Raw genomic sequence first — 24947 nt, forward strand, 5'->3', positions numbered from 1 at the left:
ATGAATGAATGTATGTATGTTTCTCGCATGATGAAAAAAAAAAAAAAAAAAAAAAAAAACAGTACCTAAATACATCATATTTTTGAATAACGTAGTCCACCACTCGAATACGGGCATCTGAAAGCTCAAATGTGGAATTTATAATTAGCCCAAAGGGGCAATTTGCCCAGAAGGGCTATTAATTTCGCTTTGGCATTTTGCGTTGATTCTCTATAGACGACGAATCACTTTTTAAATTGTTGAAATCAAATAGTAGAGGCCAGTATTATATTTAAAGAAATTAAATAATGAAAAATCTGCATAAATGTATGCATGTTTCTCGCATTGTGATAAAACAACGGTACATAAGAGCTATCAAATTTTGAATAACGTACGTCAACACTCGAATACGGGCGTCTGGAAGCCGGAATTTGAAATTTTGTAAAACATTTATGAGTTTTTGATTAAGAAACTCAACGATTTCAAAGCGAGCAATGGCAACACTGCACGAAAAAAAAAAAAGTTTTTATCTCCAGCGCGCGAGACTGCATCGGAAATTCTAAAGATATGCTCTTTTAAATATTTCGTGATATTGCTATTAAATTGTATTTCATGGTTTAAGTGCGAAGAACATGATATTTAACAAATAAAGGTAACACACAAAACGTTAAAAACAGGGCGTAATATAAAATCTGAAAGCTTTCAGAATTTTTTCCCTTTTAAATATATTTTTAAAAAGTCTCTGTTATGTTAAATATATATATGAAATGTATCAATAAAAATGTAGGAAAACAAAATCCGACACTAGACCTGCTGAAACGCAGTTCCAAACACATGTGGATTAAAACGACGCGGAAAATTTCGCTTATTTTCCTTTTGATAAACAAACCATTTAACAGCTGAGTCGTACCTACAGAATCATCAGTACACTTTCGCCTTCTTTGACCTAATTCATTACAAGATAGCGGTTGTATAGTTCTCACTTGTATCTTTAGCTCTGCATTTTTTTTTATTTATAGTTACTATGTTCATTATTTTAAGTATTTTGCCCAACTACAGAAGAGAAAAAAAAGTCGATCAGGCGCTGAGCGCGCGTACTTGTCCCGAATGCCGCATGGGTCGTGACGTCATGCTCCATGGAACGCTGACGTCATCTGTGGATGATGACTCACGCTGCTGTTGACGCAAGCCACCGGTGGAGAAACATAAACCGTCATACAGAAGTTTGCTCAGCGATCTGTTCGCTGTGTGTGCGTAATCGTTGGAAAAGAAACTGCAGGGGCAATCAAAGAAAAGTACTTTTCGTACACGAGAATAAGAGACTTATTTAACGGGTAAGATGCATTTAAAAGTTTTCAATTGTATTAAAATGTCTAACATCCACGTCGCGCTGTGCTCTGAATGTTTACATATGGAGGAAAGGTAATAGTACGAGTTTAGTTGGGTGACGTAATGAGGAAGAATAAACGCCTCCTGGAATATGTTAACTGGGTATCCCTGAATAGTAATATACAACTATTACTTTATCCATAATTTTTAGTTTTCTGTGCGTTTAGCAATTTATTCCTTGTTACATTGCAGTTGATTTTATATAATTATGTTTAAATAATTTGCTATATTAAACGAAGAACTAAGATATTAAAAATGTAACTTGTGTTATATAGCATATTATCGCTTTTTTTTTTTACATTGAAAAATAATTTTATAAAATGTTAAGCATAATAAAATATTAAATTAGAGATTGAGCCAGAATTTAATTTTTTATGAATTTACATAATAATAATACGGTAACTTAGATTTAAGGTGAGATTGTTTTAATTCTATAATTTTTAAATTTTTGTATCTATTGTAATAAATCTTATGAAATCTCAAATATATGGGAAAGTTGTGTCGAATTTTTGGAAATATTTTACAGTGTTAATTATATTTTATAGGTATTTATTTGTCTTTAATGCTTTTAACATACATAACATTTCAGGTGATAAAATAATTTCAAAGTATACGCTTACAAATAAAAATTTTTACTTATTTATTTTTATTCGCAAATTGACTGAATTACCACTGGAATTTAAACAGACCATACTAATTTTGAAAATTCTAATGTGTTTCGTAGATGGATAACATTATTGCCGTTACTGCAATAAAATGTAATATTTCTCTGAGTAGTTTAACATCTTGGAAAATAAGTTTTTAATAAAATTTTTGTCTCTTTTTTTGGTTATGTATTTCGAAATAACTTCCTGCGGTTCTTGAACGAAACGATCCAGTTGCGCCATTGTTGCGTGAATCACTGCGTAAACTTGTTGCTTATTGAATGACTTAATACATATGAAAAACAACTAATTGCCCAATCGAGGGAAATAACGATGCCGTGGAGAAATATAATGTGCTGTATTACAGGATCCTATGCTGAAGTCCTGGTGATAATGTGTGTATAATGAAATATAGTTATTTCCCATTTCAGCAACATTCCCCCCCCCCTTATCGTAATTTAAAGCGAGTTCACCAGCGGCCGTTGAGTGACTACTTATTTTCGGTTCCTGTTTTAAGGAGTGCGAAATAATTTTATGAAAGTTCTCATCCCTTTATATTTAATAGAATTAATAGTTGCCATTTATAACCACTTCGTGTTCTAAGTGATGATTTAAACTACTTTGCGTTGTAAAATGAAATTTAAATACGCATAAAAAAAGTCGGGAGGGAGGAAGAGGGAACTCTTGATGTCCATTGATGGAAATCTAGAGGGGGGAAATCCTTTGTTATGCGGAAAGATTTAAAACAAACTAAATAAATAGAAAGTACTAACTGATGTGGTTCGCATTTGCATATTTTTAACAACAGAAAAAACTGCGTACAAAGAACTAACTATATATATATCTTACTCAATTATATTTAAATTTGAAAAAAAGTTCTTCAACAAGAATAATGCAAAAATTTTGGGATTTCTCCAATAAAATTTATGTGCATAATAAAATTACTAAGTAACACAAAAAATCGTAATCTTACATCTTAAAATCCCAGATAGATTAGTAATGGAGTTATCCTAACAAATAAAATTGCTTTTATTTATTTTTTTCTCCTTCTTAGCACCTTCAGTCTATTTAGTGGCATATCTCTGGGAAATGCGAATTCCTAATAAAATATTTTTTACTAGGAACAAAACAGGAATATAAGTAATGAGTATTTTAAAAATAATAGGTGCTATTCTAAGCAGATGTTATGCTTGCATTGATTTAATAAATTTAAAAGACTGAATGATTTAGTTACACATATGAAAGTTAAAATTTTTTTGGGGGGGGGATTTTGAAAGCTTATATTACCGATTGCTAGATATTTATTAGGATACAAATCATTGGCATACATTTTAAAATCGTGTGAAAATGCCAGTAGCTTAAGGGAATTCAATCAAAAACATTTTTAGAGTAAAGTATTTTAATGATGGATGGAATTTGTGTAGACGTATTTGCTTTTATTAGATCTATAGACTTTCCAGTTATAACCTATTTGGTGCGTAAGTTTGGGCGGGAACGAAACGGTGCATTCCTTCGCAAGAGTAGCGATAGAAGGGGGCAGGTGAAACAGTTATTCCTCGTTTTATGTTCTTGAGGAAAAAAGCTTTCTCACCAGAGCTTGACGCTGTGATCTCCACCTGCCTGTCGGTTTTTGAGGTCAGAATGAGTCAGCATCAGTTCACGCAATTCAATCTGCTGAGTGACCAAACTGCCTCCCGTTATTCGTCTCTAATTCCAACGGGAGGCAGAGGACCTTGCCTGTATGTTAGTTGGAAGTTAGGCAAGGACGTTTGGCAAAATACTTCCACACGCTGACTCACGAAGAGCCAGCAGCCTCCAAATATACAAACGCGACGAGGTCTTGGCAATTCGACGGCGGAGGGAACAGGTAAATCTCGTTTGAATGTAGACCAGTGAGCCGATTCACTCGAATGTGATGTTTGAGGTCGTGCTGTATTCCGTGATACGGGGAAAAAGCAGTTCCCGTTGGATAATTAATCCGGAGATATCTTTACAAGGATGATTGTTGTTTACAAAATAACCATGTGCAAATGAGGTCTGGTTCTGCAAGAAGTGTTTGATACCGAAATGAATTAATTTCAGTGCTGTCATCATTCAGAAGCCCATTCGTAGACAGGAGTGAAAGGGAGTACAAGAAGTCCAGAATTTTTTTTTAAGATTTCAAAAACTTACTCGCACTTTTTTTTTTACTCTGTCTTGCAAAGGAATGGTCAAGCAGTGAACTGTAAATGAGTTCATGTGAGTAAATGCATACAGTATTATTATATTTATAAATACTTACGAGTCAGTCTTTTAAATTTAAAAATACGAGCAAAATGATCAGCTTATAAGCTTTGCATGCACAATCAATAGCAGATTTTTCAACAACTAATCTTTCCCTATTTCTACATAGGTATTAGAGCAAAAGTTAGCTATTTTTATTTTCGATTATTACATTAGCAACATCTGTAGCCATCCTTTCTTCAGGTTACATTACTCAATCAGAGTATTTTTTCCATGCGGTATACAAGCTCTTTATCTTTAAAATTAAAAACTGTATACGTTATTTACAAGCTAAGCGATTTTTAAGCAATGTTTGTAATACTTATTAATTTATACACGATTTTCTAATATTATATCGAAATGATATAATGCATCTCAATTTTTCTTCAAATTCATCGCGTAATAACGAGTTTGTTCTATCATATTTGTTGCGCTGCGAAAAGATAACTGATTCAGAATTTAAGAACATCAGTTTAAAGCGTTTTAGCTGAAATTTTAATGTGACATTTCTATTTAATTTCTCCTGCATGATACTTTTCTGTGGCTCGTATTTAAGAGGAAATGTGAGATTTAAAAAGCGGAAGCAGTGAGTAAGGTTTCAAAGAATTTGAACGTCGTTTCGTAGGAATATAAATATTGTACTTCTGCGCTAATAATACAGTGTAATTTTAGTTCCTTAAGGCAGGAAACCGTAATTTCTTCATTTCGCTTTCTTTGCAGGTGTCTCTAAAAAAGTTGCTATATTTAAAACTCATAAATTATTGGTTCAAAAGGATAAAGAAACATTAAAGTGCGTTTAGTAATAATTTATCTATTTGTTGATAGAACTTTTGCTGTGCTGTTTCTGCTTTTGCAAAAGGCGTGAACTTTATTAAAATTGTACTTTCATACAGCCATTAATCAAATAGTTTATTATTATTTCTATAAATAATAACGTTATATTTAATTTGGCATACTGGTTTATTTCATCCGCAGAAAAACCGTTACTTTCGCGGCGCGAAATCTCGTGAAGTTTTTTTTTTTTTTTTTTTTTTAAACCCTGCCGACAAAATTTCTATAAACGAGTAGACGAGACAAATTCAAGATATGATAAAATGAGAAAATATTTAAACTTTCAAGGAATTTTGAGAGATGTTGCCATGTATGTATTTAAATTCACTAATCTTCTTTCAGACTTACAGCACTGACACATTATGTGTTCTAACCGAAATGCATACTGAAGTTTTAAGTTTCAAATATTTTACTTGTTTATATATTTTTAATTCTTTTTCTAATAAGATTTATGAATTTAATTAATCTTCTGCAAAAACATGTATTTTGTAGTCATCTGAAATATTTAATAAATTAAAATTTACTAGAATTACTAATATTTCTATTGGTAGTTTTGACAAAACCTAAAAGTCTGTTTAGAGCTTAGCAAATGACAGAGATGACTAAATGATGGGCTGTCCGCGAAATTTTTTCTCTTTGGCCCACCGCTACATTCCGAATTTTTGTGCATTTTCATGCAATTAACGATCTGAGAATTATCATCATACAAGAGATTTTTTGAATCTATAACCACAAGAATTTTAGAAAAGTGGATATTTATTATTCCACAACATATTGTTAAGTATTTGCTAAACAGAAAATGTTGTACTGCACGCTCATGACGCAACTGAAACTAAGCCTTCAAAAGTACCGAACTTGGCCTCCACTGATGCACGAGATATTCGCATATTAAAGTGTAAAAAAAGTTCTGCTGCCGAGCGATAATTTTTTAAAACAAAAAATTGTGTTTTCCATAAATACAGTAACAATCTGAAGTATTGCTGCCGGAAGTAAAATCTGTTAAGTCAAACTTAACTGTAAATAAAAGCAGGCATAAAATTTGTACAGCTCCGCGCGAAACGGATTTGTCTAAAGTTAGCTGATAGATAACTTGCGAGCGCAAACTTATCAAGATTTCGACCCCTTTCTTAGCAGACTTTACGCGAGGTTGAATCAGACGAAAGCGCAGATGGTTCCCATGTGGGCCACCGGAAATCTCTCCCCCCTTTTCATTTCCTCTGTTTTGAGGGTAGAACGAACCCAAAGATAACCGTTGGGAAGCCGTTTCACGGGCGCACCAGGCTTCATTCATGAGTACGTTCATTATTCAACTGCAGAGCCCCCTTCTTCCTCCCCACTTTTTCTTGAACAACTCACTCCCCCCTCTTTAGTTTTCCATAAAATAGGTCTTTCTTCTCGTTCTTTAAAAAGTATTTTGCAATCTGAAAGTTTTAGTTTAAAAGCTAGAATAAAAAGGAGAGTTTACCATTAAAAAAACATAAAACCACACTGATATTTCAAATATTTCTCATCTCTTCTTAAATAATACGAACTGTTGTTAACTCAAAATTAAATCGCTGCTGCCAAGTAAAATTAAAATTTAGTTCTTAACTAATTTCAATTTTAAAAAGCTCCGTTCTGAATTGTTGGGAGGGGAACACAATATGGTAAAAAAAAAGAAAAGATTCAAAATACAGAATTGCGTTACCGTCTCAACAAAATTTAAAATTGAAATATTTTCATGTAGGAGCTAGTAAACTTTAGGTTAAAATTTCTGTTAAAAATTATAAATTTACTCTTTTTTAAGTAACATATTCTTGTAGTATGTTATTGATTAGCAACATCTATTCATGAGCGATGAGATTTTTATTGCAAAATGAAAGCAATAATATCTCTTCAACGTGTTGATGACATTTGGAAAAAAAAAAAAAAAAAAGTGCATGTTTAAAAGTTGAGTGTGTTTTCCCAAATGTAAATATGTTGTATCATACACATTCTATCGTTCATTTTTTATCCACCGCAAGACTAACATAATATGCATGACCAACAGAATATACATGACAGATAAGATACTAACATCATATAAAATACTAGATTGTATCATACGCGTTCTATCATTCATTTTTTATCCGCCGCAAAACTAATATAATATACATGCCTAACAGAATATAAATAATTCTATACATGATATATAATTCTATACATGACAGACAAGATATTATAATATACATGGTTTGCTGCAGTTTAATGTACTGTTATTGAAACTTTAATAAATGAAAACTTAATATATTGCATGATAAGTAACATAATTATGTAATAAATCTGTAAAGGAATTTCGCAGAACATTGGCTAAAAATAAATCTTCCAGAATATGTCAAAATTGTCCATACTTCCAGAGAGAACTAGAACGACGAAATGTTTAATTAAAAGGCATCTGTATTAAAAACTTGCCTAAAATTTTTATCCCTTAGCAGTAACAAAGAATGACTGTTATATAGAACTTTATTCTTATGTATTTGCGCAACAACCATCTTCGTGCCAGTGTGGCGCTTCTTACAGAATAATAATAATAATAAAAAAAAAAGACATATAACTGAAACTTTACTACATACATATTTTACACATAATACTACTATACTATTTACTACTATATACATATTTTACGTTTTAATACTGAAAATCAATCAGTAAATCTACTTACGAAGATATCCATTTTCATTTCTTGTCCTCGTGGAAATCGCGAGATAAGATTCAAAGTAATTGTTCTTTTTAGCAATTTTGCGGCAAAATACCGTATTCCTGCAGACATTTTACTGTAGTTTAGTCCACTGAAGGCAGATACTTCAAGTGCGCATTATAAAATTGAGTTCAGGACAAAAATATCGCGATTTGTTGATATAAATCTTTGCAACTTCACCCACAACAAGTAATAAAACGCAGACGAAAATGGCTATGCTTCTTGTTAAAACTAAAAAGTTATTTGGGCATGGTTACCAAAGTTTGGCGGATTCTGAAAATTTGGCGACTACTTAAACTTTTACCTATGCCTACTTTCCTTGAACAAATATATTTACTAAAATTAAAATTATTTCTTTACGTTAAATTTTTAAAACCAAAAGATTTTCTATGTTGCATTACATGGGCATTACATTTTTGCTAGAAGATTAAATGTTTTTTTCATGTCAAATTCCTATACTATATATAATAAATAAGTAGGAGGAAATATTTTGACATAATGCATGGTAAAGAAAAATGATATTTATACCGATGTGATGTAACTAGAAGTTTTAATAATGATACTTCTTTAATTACGTGTGGGTATACTTAGTGGTCATGAATTTTATCTTTAAATTAATCTCTCTTTGCTGAATTCTTTTTGTGAACTGTTCCTCCTTTTCTTTCAGTCCCAACCTCCAGGATGTCTGGAGGCGTGGATGTTCAGCTTCCAGGAGACCCTATCTTGTCAGAGCATCATGGACGACGGCGTCCTCAGATCCTTTATTTGCCTTCCCGTTCCACAAATCGTAGACGTCAGGTAAAAGATCACGTGAAGCTGGTGAGCCCTTCGGAGCTGGACTCTGCTTTGAAGCAGGGCTCACCACTTGTTCTTGATTGCAGGCCAGCCTTTGCCTTTGGAAAGGGGCATGTGGCTGGTGCTGTGTCCGTCCGCTGTTCGGATCGTATTAGCCGGAGACGACTACAGCATGGAAGATTGGGTTTATGCGACTTGATCTCAGATCAGACAGCCAAGGAAAGGTTGGAAACCTGTAGGGGCTCTGAGGTGGTGCTGTATGATGATGGGACGTCTGAGGCAGAGCAGCTAACGGAAGATCACCCTTTGTCTCCTGTCATCTCTTCAATCCGGGAGATGGGAGCCCGTCCTGTCTTGCTACGAGGTAAGTACTTTAAATTTGGTTTTCATTAAATTTACTGAATAATAGTAGTTTCACAGAGAAGTTGTTTTTCTAGAAATGATTGTGTAAAGTTTGAGCATTTATTTCAAATTCAATGTAAGTTTCACATAAATTCTTCTGAAAATTTCTCCACAGTTTTTCCTTCTCAAGAACGCTTAGATGTCCCTTTCGAATTCTTTAATCCAAAATAATATTTTGAAAGACCATATTATTGAGGTATATCTGCATAATATTGAATGCTGTATATTAAAAATTACAATTAAAAGGCCGTTGGTAGTAATTGATTATTGTAATTATTATTCTTAGGTATTTATTTTCTCTATCCTTAAGAAACTATAAACTGATCCCTCTTTAGAATTTCATTTCAGTATTCATGCTTGCTTTACGTTTCGTATAACTCCGACATACAGTAAAGTTTTATTATTTAAAATCAAACCTGGAATTTTTGTAGAAAATCGTAGTAATAATATCGTAAATCGTGTATTCCATTTTGTTTCTCTAAAACCAACTTATGTTCTAGGGTTCATATAACACTTAAAATTTCAGAACTAGAGACCAACCTAAAAATATACGATTGATACAAATAGGATCAACCTGTTTTTCAAAATTAAAAACGGATTAGCGTATATTCAAATTTTCGACGAGAGATGTAGATTGTTCCTGTATGTTAACTGTTAAATTTAAATTAGGGAGTAGTGTTAAATGGTTGGAAATTTATTTTAGAAAAGTTTTTTGGTTTTCAGTTAATAACTCCTTTTAGTTCAAGAGAAGTCATTTTACAGAGTTCTGATTTCTCTAAATGACTTCCTCACATTCGTCTTGGACACACAAGCTTTTGTTCAAGCATTCCTGATCTTAGACGAATCTAACGCTTGCGAGTATCATATATCAACTGGTTTCTCATGCAGATAGCAGCTAGCGAAGATTCGTAATGGTAATCTCATATTAAGAAAAAAACCCTATGCTGTCCAGAGTTGGTGATTGTCCTGATGAGATGCAAACGAATCCAATCGCGAAGCGTCCATTTGGAGAAACCACATCCGCGTCAGTATCTTCGAAGAATGTGGAAGAAGGGAATTCCCACCAAGGTCGGGCAGCGAGAAGAGGGGCAACACGTCTCTGACTGCTTTCGGTTCAAGGTTATGTCCCACGTTTTCCCAGCGCCTACCTTGACACTGAGACTTCATCGTAAGCTGCGTGAATAACCCGAACGGACCGGGTGAGAATGGGCACTCCCTCCTTATAACATGACCGCAGCTAGGTCTCGGCGGGGGTGTACTCTTGTTGCCAAGATAGGTGACAAGCCGAACGGATTGAATTTTGTGGTGGATGACTATGACTATTACTTATAAACCTTCAATGGGAAGAGAAATCCGCAAGGATCTTATGACTCTGGTTGATTTTCCATGCCTATAAATGGGAATAGCACTTGTACAACTTTTTTCCCGCTTTGCCAGTAATTATTTAATGGAAGTTTATTAGATACTAATCCTTCAGTAAAGAATGGTCTGAAAATAACAGAAACACGGTCTTTCAGGTTTATTAAATATAAATTATTATAGTTGTTGGAATTCAGATTTTAATCATGTTTTGGTGTAGTCCTGAAGATCTTGAGGAGAGGACATACCTCCCCGTAACTTAACTGATTGTAACACAAAATAAATGGCTTATAATTTCTGCAGATTCATCACGTTTGGGTATTTCAATTATTGTCTCCTAAACCTGTTTTCTTAATATTGTCAACTGCTTCGAAAGTGTTTTCTGAATTTACTAGAAAGAAATTTTTGTACTCCTAAAAAGGGAAGGAAGGGAAGGAAAGACATTTCCTAAAAAGTAAATTTCCGTGTCGTGTGTTTATCTGATCTCTATGAAATTTTCATAAATACTTGAACTTTAATATTAACGCTTATCATGGAAGGATTTACGGATTTGGTATTTAAATAGCTAATGTCAGTTGAATTATAAATTAAATTGTTTTATTCTCCGCGCAGTGCAGCGCGTGACGAATATTAAAGGAACGCTAAGCCATAAAATTAAAAATACAAGAGCACGTGCATTTAACATTTAATAAATAAATAAATATCTCATTTTGATTTCGAGAAAGTTCCAGAAAGTTCTCGCGCGCGGTTTAAAAATCTTATAAAAAGGAGGAAAACCTCTCAGTTCAGTCAGTCAGTGATTTTAGTTAGTTTGTTGTTGTTTTAAGAGTTTGACAAAAAAAAAAAAAAAAAAAAAAAAAAAAGTAACGATAAACAGTTTGCATATTATCTCATGGTTCTTTAAAATATCCTTTCGTCGCCTTAGTTGGTATTGGTTTGTTATTAATAAAATAAAGCAATCTACAAGTATCTCATTTGAATCTTTGTTGAAACTGTCACTATCTGCGTGCGTGGATTGTCAAAATTAATGTGTTAATAACAGTTAGGTCATTTCAGATTCGTCCGGATAATTCTGATTTTGGAAATAATTATTATTCGCTGTTGATACATCACAATATATAAGAATGACAAAAATTAACAAAGGCCGGCGTGGAATCGAATTCATAGTAGGACTTCGATTTTATTGATTTTTATGTCAATTCGGAGCAGACACGCTTAAAAGTTTCCAGTGGAATTCATTTTGTGTGACTAGATAGATCACAAGGGAAAAGAAGTACGAAACCTTCAGTTACCATCCCTCGAAAAGAAGAGCTTTTGACCAAAATGGACCCAACATATTGTTAATGCAGAATTATAACCAATGTACAGTTGTCTACTGTCCTGGTTTTCAGTCGCATGTCTCGGTTTCCTAATAGATCATCGAATCTTCCAGTTCTTAGCCTTTAGCCTGCCGCCCAGATGGGAAAGTCTTTAGTGGCTCTGATTGCTATACCGAAGGGCCTGGGCTCGAATCCCGGAGAAGGCATCTGTCCCTTCATAGGAGGTAACCTTGGCTGCTCATTAAATGCCTCCATAATAAATACCACCGCTTCTGGCCTTAATAGTAGCCAAAGCCTACAAATGACTATTGCCCGCCATTAAAAAAAAAAAAACTTTTAGCCAGTCATTCAGCCTCTACCAGCGTGGCTTTGTTTTTTCATTCGTCAAGTTACAGAACGAACGTAGTAGCCGATATGACAATTCGAAGTATTAAGTGAAGAAGAGTGCAAAAACGGGTTTCTTACATCCAAGCCGCGTACATACTTAAGTCAAAGTGAAGTGAAGTGAAGGTATTATAATAACATTACCGTTTATGAAAGTGAAGAGAATTCCCCTGCATTCGTCCGCACGTGCCATAGTGTTTTAAATTTGCAGTTAGTTGTTAACTAATTAATTTTATTATTTGGCATTACTTATTAATTTTATTTTCTTCGTGTTTAAAAGTATTTTGTTAAGATAAGTAAAAACTTTTCTTCCTTGCTCAAGATTTTGTCAGCATAATAATTTGAAGAAAATTGCAAAATAAAATAAAACTACTCAAAAAAATATAAACAGGCCACATTGTAAATAATTCAGGAACCAGAATCATAACATTATAAAAACGTATTTAAATCAATTATGCGTTCTCTTGGAACTGTGCATCTGTGAAGTGTGAAATCCTCCCGGTGTTTGGCCGGAAATCTCCCCTTTTTTTCGGATATTAAGTCTGGCAACTATGCCAGTGGTCTTTAACCTTCAAAGTACAGTTATCGTTGAAGAACGTATAGTTTAGAAAAGCCATGCAATTTTTAAATCTGCGTTTTTAAATCTCAACTAAATTATGGTTGTACTCATGAGTCCTTATAGACTTTTTAAAAGCCGTGGAACCGCGACGCAGATAATTGAATCTTTTTGTACTGTAGAAGAATTCAGATCTCAAATAGTTATTAAACAAAATTTATTTGTCATAAGCAGTTAACTTTCGATAACTACAGAAGTGTAGTATACGAAGGATGGTATTTTAATTTCCCAAATTCTTGAGCGTTATTGCGTGAATGACGGGAGAGCTCCAGTGAGTGGTCGGACCAATCAATTAGCATGTTTCAGTTCATTAAGCGGGGGGTAGTGCGTAATCTGTCCAGGTCGCATCATCGCTTGTTCTGCGTGGTGGAGGCGCGGACATGGATATCCGGGGTGGGGGTGTGATTCATGGCATGAGTGGTCCCTGAATCACGACACCCCAGATTACGTCAGAAGACCCGCGCGCGGGACCGTACTGTCTGTCAATCAGGGCAGGTGGCCGGTGACTAACGGTCCTCGTGGTACATAACCGTAGCCGGGACGGATGACCGTGACTTGTGCTGAGTGATCAGATCTTTTCAGCACTCATCTGAATTGAAAATGATATAAGAGCTGAAGTCGTTTATGGATAGGTACTGCAGAAAATTCCTTTTTTGCCAGTGTTATTTTGGTTCCATTCATAAAACCTACAAAATCTTGCATAAAATTGGTAATCTTGCATAAGATCGCACTATTTTTGCAAAGGGAAAATCTTGCATAAAATTGGTAATCTTGCATAAGGTCGCACTATTTTTGCAAAGGGAAAATCTTGCATATGGTAATTATTTAAAACCAATTGGTAATTATGTAAAAATTTTTATTTACCTTGTTGAGTCATTAGATTATTTTGAAGCAGGAGATATGAAAAATGAGCACTGGACTCGAACCTGGACCTTTCGAATGTGCGCCGAGTGCGCTACCGTTACACTACGAAGGCATGAAGATAAAGGGAGAAATACCTTACGGCTTAAATTTCTTAATCTGAGTGTCAGCAGACATTTAATGTGTGTTTGCAGGTAATAAATGTTATTAAAAAAAGGTTGCTGTTACAGAATGGTCGTGCGAATTGCTAAAAGGGATCGTTTTTAGCTGTTTTTCAACCCTTTCGCGATACTTTGAAGTTTAATCGTAAGGACTGTTATGTTTACTCATTTGAAGCCTTATCTGAAACTTATTTTTTTAAAAAGGCATACAAATTTATTAAAAAAACTGTTGTCTATAAAAAAAAAGATGTTTAGATTTTTAAATGCAGAAAAAAATTCAGAAATACGTAGTTCAGTTGATCCTTTATTGTCAAAAAACGAAATCTGTATTTGTTATAAATAACATGGTGATCACAAGTATTAACTGCAAGTTATCTCCACCAGTGGCCGCGTATGTAACTGGTACTTCGACCTGAAAAATGGGCTGGCTGCCCATTTGGCCAGGGTGCAAAAATTTGCTGGATTCGAGACCGGAAGATGAGCTGGCATGGTTAGTTTCTGTGGATAACCACATGCTGCCACTCCGGGTTATAACGGGAGTAGAAGCCAATTTCCCTTTTGAAACCCTCTATGAAGGCATCCTTTACCTTGTGTCCTTTACCATATTCATGTAACTTAACCTAACTTCTTCGTAACTGATGCCAAACAGTTGTCAAAAGCAGAGATGCCCGGAGAAGACTCTTGGATAAGGCTAGGGTCCATGTTGGGCTGTCGATTTACCATATTCATGTAACTTAACCTAACTTCTTCGTAACTGATGCCAAGCAGTTGCCAAAAGCAGAGATGCCCGGAGAAGACTCTTGGATAAGGCTAGGCCCCATGTTGTGCTGTCGAATCAATAAAGAAGGAATGCATTTTAAAGGCATCTCTCGAGAGCTGATTTTTCTAACGGATCTACAGAGAATCTTCCAGTTTATTAATAGGTTCTTTATAAAAGGCTAGCGCGATCTTTATCTCATTCAGAATTCTGATGAGTTGGCATACTCGGAAATTTGAGTAATCAAATCAAAAGTAAAAGCATAAAAATGTGTAATTACCAAGCAACTGGTGACGATATTGCAATTTTCTATGAATTTTTACACCGTCAACCAATCGTGTGATATTTTGCTTTTCATGGCCTTTTGTTATCGCTTGGTGGAGGTAAGAAACCGATGTCTGTGTAGAAGGGGAGGGAAAGAGGACGATTAAAATATGACGTCATGGCCGCTGAGTCGGCACTTTGTTCGAAATCAGTTCACCGGTAATGGCTGACTAATAGACACGCTCTTAGATCAGTCATATATTTCCAGGGGGGAATATAGGCTGTTTCCCCCCTTTCCTTTCTACGTTTGATAACGGGGATACGTACTAAGCTATCCTTCCCTATTCCCCCGGTGCGAAAGGAAAATATCGGATGTTTTCTAACGTTACGGCGCTTTTGAATAAAAGGTAGCCGTTATTTTGGAGATAAATGTGCAGTGCTCTTCATGATAACCTGGGAGTTGGTATTGTGCTGCTGTAAAAACTATTTTACAGAGTTCACTCCTAGTAACGGGAAAATTTTTAGGGTTTTGTTTTGTTTTGGGGTGAAATTTTTAAAGCAGTGTTTGACAAACTGCGTATACATTTGCAATGACAATGCAATTTTCTTCAGCTTTTTTTTTTTTTAATTCAATATAGACTTTCTTTTATTTTATATTGAAGCAAGCTTTTACGTCTTTTTTTTTCACATTTGTCCTTGCTTAACGATTGTGCTGATAATGTAGAATTTCGGTCTTTCTATCATCGGATAGATCAGAAAATAATCTTCCGAATTTCTAATTTAATGTGTCATTTTTTTTCATCCCTTTTTGTGTGCGATTTTTATGAAATCATTCGATGAGCTGACAACAGTTATATTTGTTAAGACTGAGAAAAAATATAAGATATATTTCAAAGAGAAATTCAATTTAATTTTATCAACACCATCACACAGATCGAAAGGTAGATGACGATGACACCATACGCTTGGTTGCCATTAATTTTTTTATGTTCAGAAGTTGCGATTTCCTTTTTTTATCATTATTTTCCACCGTTCGTGCTCTGAAAAGGGTAAAAAGAATAAACATTTTTAAGTGCACTAAAATATAAAAAAACATTTTTTAGCTCTCACAGGATTCTTATGTGACTAAAAATTTAAATGTGGAATACTCATAAAATCACTGTAGTGGGAAATAAGAGAACTCTGAGGAATAATGGAAATACTAACATAGAAATAATGATATATGCAAGAATTTGATGCATTTAAATTTCTCTTTCTTTTTGGCTTTGTCCATTATTCTTGGTATATCTTCACTATTATATTTTTAGTCAGGTATGATTAGTACTCTAAACTAGTATAACTTAGAAGCTTTTCTTATGTGTATTTTAATATAAGAAGTAAATGTACAGAGCTGCCTCGTTTTAACACAAAATCCGAATTAACCGAATCATCCACATATTATTGAAAATACATTTGCGCAGTGTACACAAATAAAAAAAAAAAACCCGTAAAAACTTGCTTCAATATAAAATAAAAGAAAGTCTATATTGAATTTAAAAAAAAAATTCCATGTAAAAATATTGATATTTTTCGAAAATCTTCACTGTTGCGACTTACTATATTCATACACTGATTAGTTCATTATAAATTTCGCGCAGACGAACAGTTTTTTTTTTCGGGGGGGGGGGTCTTTTTAGTCGTCCCAAGCGGAAATAAATGTGATCATTTCAAGAAGCTATTATTCTTAGAAAGGTATTCTGACGGGCGGAAAACAATTTTTTTTTTTTTTTGGATGGATTATGGGGGAAATACGTTATTTAAATGTGGTTTTACGCAACACTGCTCTAATATTTGAAACCGCGGTATAACAAAATAACGTTATAACAGGGTTTAAGCTAAGACTACAGGAAGAATAATTTACAACTCCGCATCAGTATTTACATAGGATATTTTTAAATATTGTATAGCTGATTATCTCTGAAATGGTTTATCGCAGAGCCATGATTTTAATTTAAGAAATTAAGCTTTTTACTGAAGTCTTCATATTAAGACAGCTTTCGTTCCGTGATACCTTTTAGTAAAGATACGTGATGCTTTAATTTTTGTATGTACCCAAATGAAGAAAAATTTTATTAAAAAATGTTTTCTATTGTCAAATTAATTTCCTTTGTGGGGGAAGTCCACAAAATTATCTTAGTGGTAGGAATTTGGCCGATTGGGCGGAAACGATTCTTAAAATATCTTTTATCCGATGAAATATAAAGTGGAATTTTAGTATTTATGTAAGCAATTTAAAACTATTTAATTGTTAGTTTAGTCGCTTATTGCAAACTTGTTTTTATAATTTTTATATCCCCCATTGGCTTGTACTCTGACCTGCATTAATTTTGGATCGTTTAAGTTAATTTTGGATTAATTTGGATTGTTAATTTTGGATCTTTGAATTCTAGATAAATAACGTTTAGCATGAAACCAGAGACGATTTCTAAATTAGCTATACAATTAAATAGCAAAATTTAATTGTATAGCTAATTGATACACTTAAAATTGTGATTGTATAGCTAATTGATACCTTTTAAACTGTGATACATTTAAAATTTAAATACAGTTAAAGATGATGTTCTAAAAAAGCTGATGCCTTTAAGCAATTTTTGCATCATTTCCATTTAACATATCAAATCTATCAAAGTTACATTATGGAAGAGCGTATAACGATTCATTTAAATTGAGATAAAAAGATAAAAAAAATATCACTTATCTCTTGACATGAGTTAGAGAATATATTTCTGAAAAAGCATTTCATGCTTAACACATGTTGACGAGAGAACGATTTTTTTCTTTGTATATATTTTGATTGAAACTACAATTGATAAAATTTCGCTGATATATGAAATCTGATTCTATAAATTAAATTTTGAAAGAAAAAAGTCGCCTTAAATTATTTTTATTGAGATAACGCGTTTCATCTTTTTGAGATAAATGTTAATGTTTTCCTTTATCTTAGTATTTTCTTTTTATCCTGTTAATATAATTTAGAATATTGTAAATAAATTACGCGATTTTAAATTATTTATAACTGTACTTTTTTTTGTTAATTTAATGCATGCATTAAAAAAGAAACTGGAGTACTACCCTACTGAGGTTGGCTATGTTCCTTAATAAAATTAAATTGGAATTATATGGGCTGTAGTAAAAATTTATTTTGATTTAACTATTTTTGTTACTCGGAAATAAAAATTAAACTGAAATAAATAATCGCGTAGTTATAATAATAAAATATCGGTGTAATTCAGCTGAAAATAATAATAATAAAAAAGCTACTAACTGAGGCCATATGGAGCATTTATTTTATTTAATCATTTTTATTTTTGCAGGATAGTTTGAAGGATTTTTACACATTCAGATCAAAGATTTAATTTTGATTCTGGGATGATTTGTTAGAAGTTTTTCTTCATAACGAATAATTAAAACGCAAACGTTAAATATAACATGGAAAATACCAAGCGAAATTTACTATTTGTAACAGCATACATAAATTAGACAGAACGGTATTTTGCGTCGGTTCAGGATAAGTGCCTGTTTCACTTTTCAAATTGTTACCACCAAATATTATCACCCTGAGTTATATTTAAAGAAATTAAACAGAAACTTTAAAAACTTTAAAGGAGCAGTGCAGGTCGGTCTGATTTTTTTTTTTTTTTTTTTTTTTTTTTTTTTAAGCTTTGAACTTTGTAAGTGTGAAAGAAAGAAATTAGAACGGATTAAGTTCTTAGGAAGAAGCTGGAATCTGTTTTCATCATATGTTTATTCAGCAAGAAACGTGAGTTCTTTAATCTTGGCGCTTGTGAATCATTCAACAGTTATTTCATTTGTTCCCTCAGTTGTGTATAATAGGGTATCTCTTCCAAGTTACATGAATCCAACTCAGTACCAAGATAGGGGACCGCTCTCGATTTAGAGAGTGACACAAGGCGCGGGAATGGGAAATCAACGTCAACGGTGAGTGACACACATGCGTGACGTCACCCGGTGATGTCACTTCTCAGCCGTTCGTTCACTCTCAGGAAAAAGTGTATCATTGTTTGTATTTTGAACCCACTTCATCTTCATGTGCTGTCACGTGCCTGAAATAAACATTCCGACTTATTCTTAAAACTTAACTGGAGGTTATTAAAATAGTTCAAAATATGCTAATGCGTTTTTTTTTTGGGGGGGGAGAGGTTTGCTTTTGGCCTAATTTAACACAAAGTTCTACTTATTTCTTTATATTATTTAATACAAATAAGAATAAATATAAGCAAGCATACAAAATATTTGCGTAGTGACATGCAAGCAGTAATTAAGATATTAAAAAATTTCTAAGTGCTTTTTTTTTTTTTTTTTTTTTTTTTTTGATATGATTGCAGATTTTCCATATAGTGAATCGGTATGAAGAAAAAATAGATTTCTGGTGCTTTTAAAACGTGCAGAAACTTATAATGTAACTAATTGAGTTCTGTTCGCTTAGGCTTCAAAATAAACTTATATTACACTACCAGCGTATAGTAGTACATTACCTACTCTAATAAACATATTTTAAAGTATTAATTATTGCTGAAAATAAGTTTCGATCTTAATTAAATACAGCACTTATGTAAGTAACAAAACAAACATTCTTTTAATAATGCTACTTACTATCCACACATATTTTTGATAATTCTGTAAGTTGCTTTGTTGCCATTTCCAAAAAACAAAACTAACAATAATCATTAGTGACCAAATGACATTACGTGAAAGTAAGTATAAAATAAAACTACTTATTATACGAAGGAAACAACTTAACCTATTAGAAATTTTAAAGAGTAAAACTTTTGAAAATAAATACAAAATTTAAAATTAATACAAATTTTGAAATTAAAAGGAAAAAAAAAAAAAAAAAAAACTGAAATGTTTCAGATTTTAAATTACGTCCAAAGGGGCGTTTTTTAACATTTTGTGTGTTACCTTTCTTTATTAAATATCATGTTCCTCGCACTTAAACCATAAGATCCAGTGCAACAGCAATATCGCAAAATAGTTTTAAAACGAGCATATCTTTAGAATTTCCGATACAGAGACTCACGCGCTGGAGATAAAAATGTTTTTTCTGCACAACGTTGCCATTGCTCGCTTTGAAATCCTTGAGTTTGTTAATCAAAAATTCGTCAAAGTTTTAAAAAATAGGAAATCGGTCATAAAACAAATTTCAAATTTCAAATTGGGTCTTCCACATGCTCATATTCGTTGGAGGATTACGTTATTCAAAATTCGATGACTCTATGTACCGTTGTTTTATCACAATACGAGAAATATACATACATTTATGCAGATTTTTCATTATTTAATTTCTTCAAATATAATGCAGGACTCTAACATTTTGTGGCAACAGTTTGAAAAGTGAACCGACATTTATGAGTCCGACGCAAAATGCCAAAACGAAACTAATAGTCCTTCGGGATTCAAATCCCTTTGGACTAATAACTAAATTAAAGTCAAAATAATCATAATAGCTAGTCTTTGGAATAGCCTGATTTTCACAGATATTACATCCTTTTGGCTATTTTCCACTGAACAAGTTCTCCTTAGAAAAACTGAAAATCTGGTAAGGGCATATATAATATATTTCATCAATAAAAAAGTAAAAATATTTAATGACAAATAATTTAAAATTCACTTTAAAACAAGAGCTTAAACATAAAAAAAAGTTCTGCTGATTTCATGGTACTAATACATAAAGCCTATGTATTTCAAAGGCACTTTCATTTTTTAAAATAGATTTTCAATTTTCCAAAAATCTCTTCTAAGAATTAATAAGAAATTTTCTCTGTGTGTAAACGATTGGAAGACATTTTCTGTCGGAAATTCCTTCTGGAAGGCATCCCTCCTTAGGCAGTTAACTTTCAGATGATTTTCAGTAATAAATTACTAAAGTAGTGCTTTGAAAACGTTCACTAAATTTTAACATTAAAACAACTCCGGATGATAAATATCGAAGGACTTATAAATTTACAGTGTATAAAAATTGCCGCGATAATCATATATTTGACATTTTTGTTTGAATTCATGTGTCATTTCACAAAAAAAATTATGCTGATTCAGCATTCACTTAGACGTAAAACTTTTGATGGCATTCATTTATAAATTTTAATTAGAACTTCAAAGACAAAATAGAACTTGAATGACAAAATTTGGCATTTGGCTAACATATTTTCCACAGCGTATATTTACCACTTAATTATTTCTTTTATTTTCATTGATCTGAGTTTTATAATTAGTTGATTAAAATTAATCGATTTAAGTTGTTTGACATTTTATTTCTTTGAAACTTTATTACAAAATTTGTAAGTCTTTATAGGGGAGTGATTGGCGTAGGATTTGGATAAAATTGTATTTTATGCTTTGTATGTATTGAAATTTATAGCAAATATGTTTACATGCTTATTTTAGTAATAAAATATTATGCAGTATTAACCTGTCTTACATAAGTAGTGTCACAGTTAATTAAAAATTATCTACCTATCTATAACAGGTGGCTGGCAAGAATTCTCCAGAAACCAGCAAAGCTCTTGCTCTTCTCCTCCAACCCCTGAAGAAGAGGAATGTCCGCCTTCTACATTTGCTATAGAGAGCCCTCGTGCAACAGCCATCCTTCCTTTCCTGTATGTTGGCAACGAGAGAGATGCAGAAGATCTGAGTGGATTAAAAGAGCTCGGAATTGGTTATGTGCTCAATGTTACCAATCATGTTCCTGGTTATTGCGATGACAAAGGTTTTGCCTTCCTAAGACTACCAGCTATTGATTCCTATCAGCAAAATATAAAACAGTATTTCAACAAGGCATTTGCATTTATCGGTAAGATTCTTTTTTCTTATTAATATTAAAAATACGAGAGAAAATCATGAGCAATAATTAGAAGAATTAAAAATATTAAGGAAGTTTTAATCAATTTTTGTATTCAATGAGGATACAGAAAGAAAAATAAGGGAGTATTAATATCTTTATACAAATAAAAATGGTCAAAACAATACTATTAGTACTTTTTAATAACTTATATCTGTTTTTAAATTATATTTCTAACGAATGTAATAGTATGCAATACATCTAACTCATTTGATTTCTGGCTAACTGATAACTTTTATGTATTTATATCCTTATTGTAATTAATAAAATTGTTAAGTGTTCCAATGACATAATTTGTGTTAACTGATCATTTGTAGGGTACAGTTAAATGAAATATAAGGTGTCCAATTAAATATACATTTTTTTGTTCCATTCACAAAGGAAATTGAAAATCCAAGATTTTATTTTGGAATGCTTTTGAAGTAAGAAGGTAGACATTCTTGATAGAGCATATCAGACATCGAAAACAGCAGAAGTAAATGAAAAAGTAGCTTGGGTTAGTCCAACAGAATGGATAGATAGTGCATGTGATTTCTTCTTTAAGAGCTTTATTAAGGGTCTGCTGTGATAAAAATGCACACTGCTTCATCTTCCATCCCAGTAACACCTGATATTCTGCAATGTACACACAGTGAACTTCCATTAATTCTTTCTAATTAAAGCGTGGTACAGATAACCAGGAAGCATGAATAATCCCAGAATGTTTTGTATATTGTAAAGTATAATTTTCAGTTACCCAGAAAAGTGCCGTCTTTACATTGTATTTGACAATATATGAATATTGCCGAAAACTATAGAATCGGTAAATTTGAACTAGCAGCTTGTATATACGTTCTTGTGTGGCACAGTGGCTAATTCTTGTTCCTCTTTAACATTGCAGTTCCCCCCCCCCCCAACGTGCTGTTGCATCTTTCTTTTCTAGAGTCACTGTCTTCAGAACATCTTCACCTGATGAATTTGAATTCCTTTCAGTGTTCTTGTATTTATGCTGCGACTTTTATTTGCACATCTGCGCTAAAATTTATAAGTTCAACATAAAAAATGATTTTAAAAAATTCCAAATCTGCTTTTCGTTGTTGATAATTCTGTTATACTATAGTAGAAATATCTCCCCTGGTTAGACATAATTATCGTTCAAGTATTTTAACTTCAAAGTCTTACCATTGAAAGGCAAAAATCATGATTTTTTTGGTCAAAATTTCTTAAATTATTATTCAAATATAAGCTTTTAAAGATTATAAACGTTTCACTGGTTGACGTACCGATAATCAGGAATTCAGAGTAGATGAAGGTAGATTATCAGTTAGACATTTTCTAAGCAACCAGCATTTTATTTAGACTAAGTAGTTATTCATTGTAGATTTATATATATATATAACATAAACTAATATTTTTTTTCTTTCATAAACATTTTATATATTATGAAGTCGTTTAATTTATGATTTTATGTTTGCATTGCAGATGAAGCCCGTCAGCGGAACAGTGCCGTCTTGGTGCACTGCCAAGCAGGTGTATCTCGTTCTGCCACAATTGTTATTGGTTACCTTATGTACCACACGAGCATGTCCTCAATGGAAGCCTATCAGATGGTCAAGAGCAAGCGACCCATTATCTCTCCCAACCTCCACTTTATGGGGCAGCTGCTAGAACTGGAACAGATTCTTCAGAACAATCAAGACTGCAGCATCAGTTGATGTTGCCCACAGTAGCCTTCATTCTTCATGAAAGTTGCTTGTGGATTCTCTTCTTTTGGAAACAACTTAAGCATGATGGGAATAAGGAATGAAACCCTTCACTTGGTAATTCAAGTAACAAGATATATTTTAAAGGTTAACATTGTGAAGAAAATAGACTTATAAAGAAAATAGACTTCATGTGTATCAAGTGTTTTTAAATTAGGCTGTTATAGAAGGATATAGGTCAGATGTTGATTGAAATTTGCATTTTATGAATACATTTATATGCAATTTTGATATGACTTACTTTTATTTAAGCAATGTTTTTATAAAGCACTGTATTTTAGCCACCGTGAATTATATTGTATCATTTTACACTAGTATGAATGGACTGTGAGTTCAGTTTGTTATTTTTAGTAGTATAAGTCTGTTTAATTAAGTAGAGTAGAAAATAATTATTAAAATGTATGAATGGAGTGGTTATTTTTATAATTACATATGAATATTATAAAGGAAATTGTCTTTTACTTAAAAAAATTCATGTAGCTACCTATATTTTCATATGTAATGAGTATAAATGGCTCTTGATTGCAGTATATTGATGTGGGATGTTCAGAAAAACCTCATATTATTTCAATGATATTATTAAGAGTTAGTAAAATATATTGAGGTTATAGTTATGCGTTTTTCAATAGTGTCTTTTCTGTTTTCAATACATCTTTTTTGTTCTGTTTCTTTAAAAACGTGTTTAGGTTCGTATATTGTGTTATGTATATGTATAACAAGTATTACCCACTTAATGTTGTGCGATATGGCTGATATGTCTGTTAGATGTAACGGTCTCTTTCAACTGTTTTCATTTTCATTGTAACTCATTTGTATTTATCTGGTCAGTGTTCTCCACCAAAAAGGTGCCTTTGTGTGTTCACAGATCTAATTCACCCTATTTTCGTATTCATGTATGAATAAGCATTTGTATTTTTGTATTTAGGCAGTTATTCTTGCAGTATTTTGTCTATATAACAATGCTATATGATAATTTACCACAATCAAAGCCTCTAGCCATCATGGAAGTTCAGCCATGTGACCTAATATTATGCTTAACAAATCTAGTCAAAACCAAAGTGCCTCATCTTGTGTCAACTGCCTGTGTATGTAGGGGACCACAGCATCTTGGAATCAAATTGTATGGTGCCTATATCCTTATATAAATATATATCTCAAGCCTTCATCCTTTGTCATATGTAGAATAGATGATGCTGAATATTTATTTTATAATAAATTGCTTTTTATCAATTTGAATTAGAAAAAACTTTAATCTTTTGTTTATTTCTATCTACAACTCTCATATTTTACAAAAGAATAGTAATCACAATTTAATTTCATGATTTATTAAATAAACCACATCAACATTCACATATCCATCAATATATTTGTGACTAAAAGATTCAAGATTTGCTTTGTGCTATTACTTTTTTTTTTTTTTTTTTTTTTTAAGGAAGGAGTTATATACATTCCTAGAATTATTGAGGATTGTTTTAGAAAAATGCCCATCAAATTACAGTCATAGGGAGTTTTTGTTTTCTGGTAATCAGTGAAATACTCGTATTACTAATTTATCTGCTTTTAAGTTG

The 24947-nt window shown here is 32.6% G+C and overlaps 1 protein-coding gene and 1 long non-coding RNA gene across 8 annotated transcripts in view; one reads left to right on the forward strand and one right to left on the reverse strand.

Moving 5' to 3' along the window:
- LOC146999052 (uncharacterized) overlaps positions 1-8047 on the reverse strand; it is a 68325-nt gene extending 60278 nt beyond the window's left edge. The window contains exon 1 of one of the 5 annotated variants that reach the window (XR_015040272.1): positions 7786-8027. This is a non-coding gene — a long non-coding RNA (uncharacterized LOC146999052). Of the gene's footprint in view, positions 1-789; positions 833-889; positions 948-3603; positions 3743-7785 lie in introns of those variants that run through there. The other 4 variants (XR_015040271.1, XR_015040277.1, XR_015040278.1 and 1 more) reach the window with 4 other exon arrangements.
- LOC118184538 (dual specificity protein phosphatase 10-like) lies at positions 984-24615 on the forward strand. Of its 3 annotated transcripts, none has more exons than XM_035354228.2 (4): positions 984-1313; positions 8489-8980; positions 21266-21589; positions 23099-24615. In XM_035354228.2, the coding sequence occupies exons 2-4, from the start codon at positions 8503-8505 to the stop codon at positions 23329-23331; spliced, it is 1035 nt and encodes a 344-aa protein (XP_035210119.1). In that variant the 5' UTR covers positions 984-1313; positions 8489-8502; the 3' UTR covers positions 23332-24615. The 3 variants fall into 3 exon arrangements, with proteins under 3 accessions (XP_035210119.1, XP_035210117.1, XP_035210118.1); XM_035354226.2 differs by lacking the exon at positions 984-1313 and adding an exon at positions 1330-1483; XM_035354227.2 differs by lacking the exon at positions 984-1313 and adding an exon at positions 3758-4250.
- The last annotated feature ends 332 nt before the right edge of the window (positions 24616-24947 follow it).

The sequence above is a fragment of the Stegodyphus dumicola genome, chromosome 1 (genome assembly GCF_044657685.1).
Source record: "Stegodyphus dumicola isolate Sdum_Otavi_A_Nest chromosome 1, ASM4465768v1".
In the NCBI taxonomy this organism is placed as follows: domain Eukaryota; kingdom Metazoa; phylum Arthropoda; class Arachnida; order Araneae; family Eresidae; genus Stegodyphus; species Stegodyphus dumicola.

Coding starts and splice junctions, on each gene's coding strand:
- LOC118184538 (XM_035354226.2), top strand. CDS start 1,432: ATGAGGAAGAATAAACGCCTCCTGGAATATGTTAACTGGGTATCCCTG. Junction 8,981..21,265: donor CCGTCCTGTCTTGCTACGAG/GTAAGTACTTTA, acceptor TATCTATAACAG/GTGGCTGGCAAGAATTCTCC. Junction 21,590..23,098: donor CAAGGCATTTGCATTTATCG/GTAAGATTCTTT, acceptor TTTGCATTGCAG/ATGAAGCCCGTCAGCGGAAC.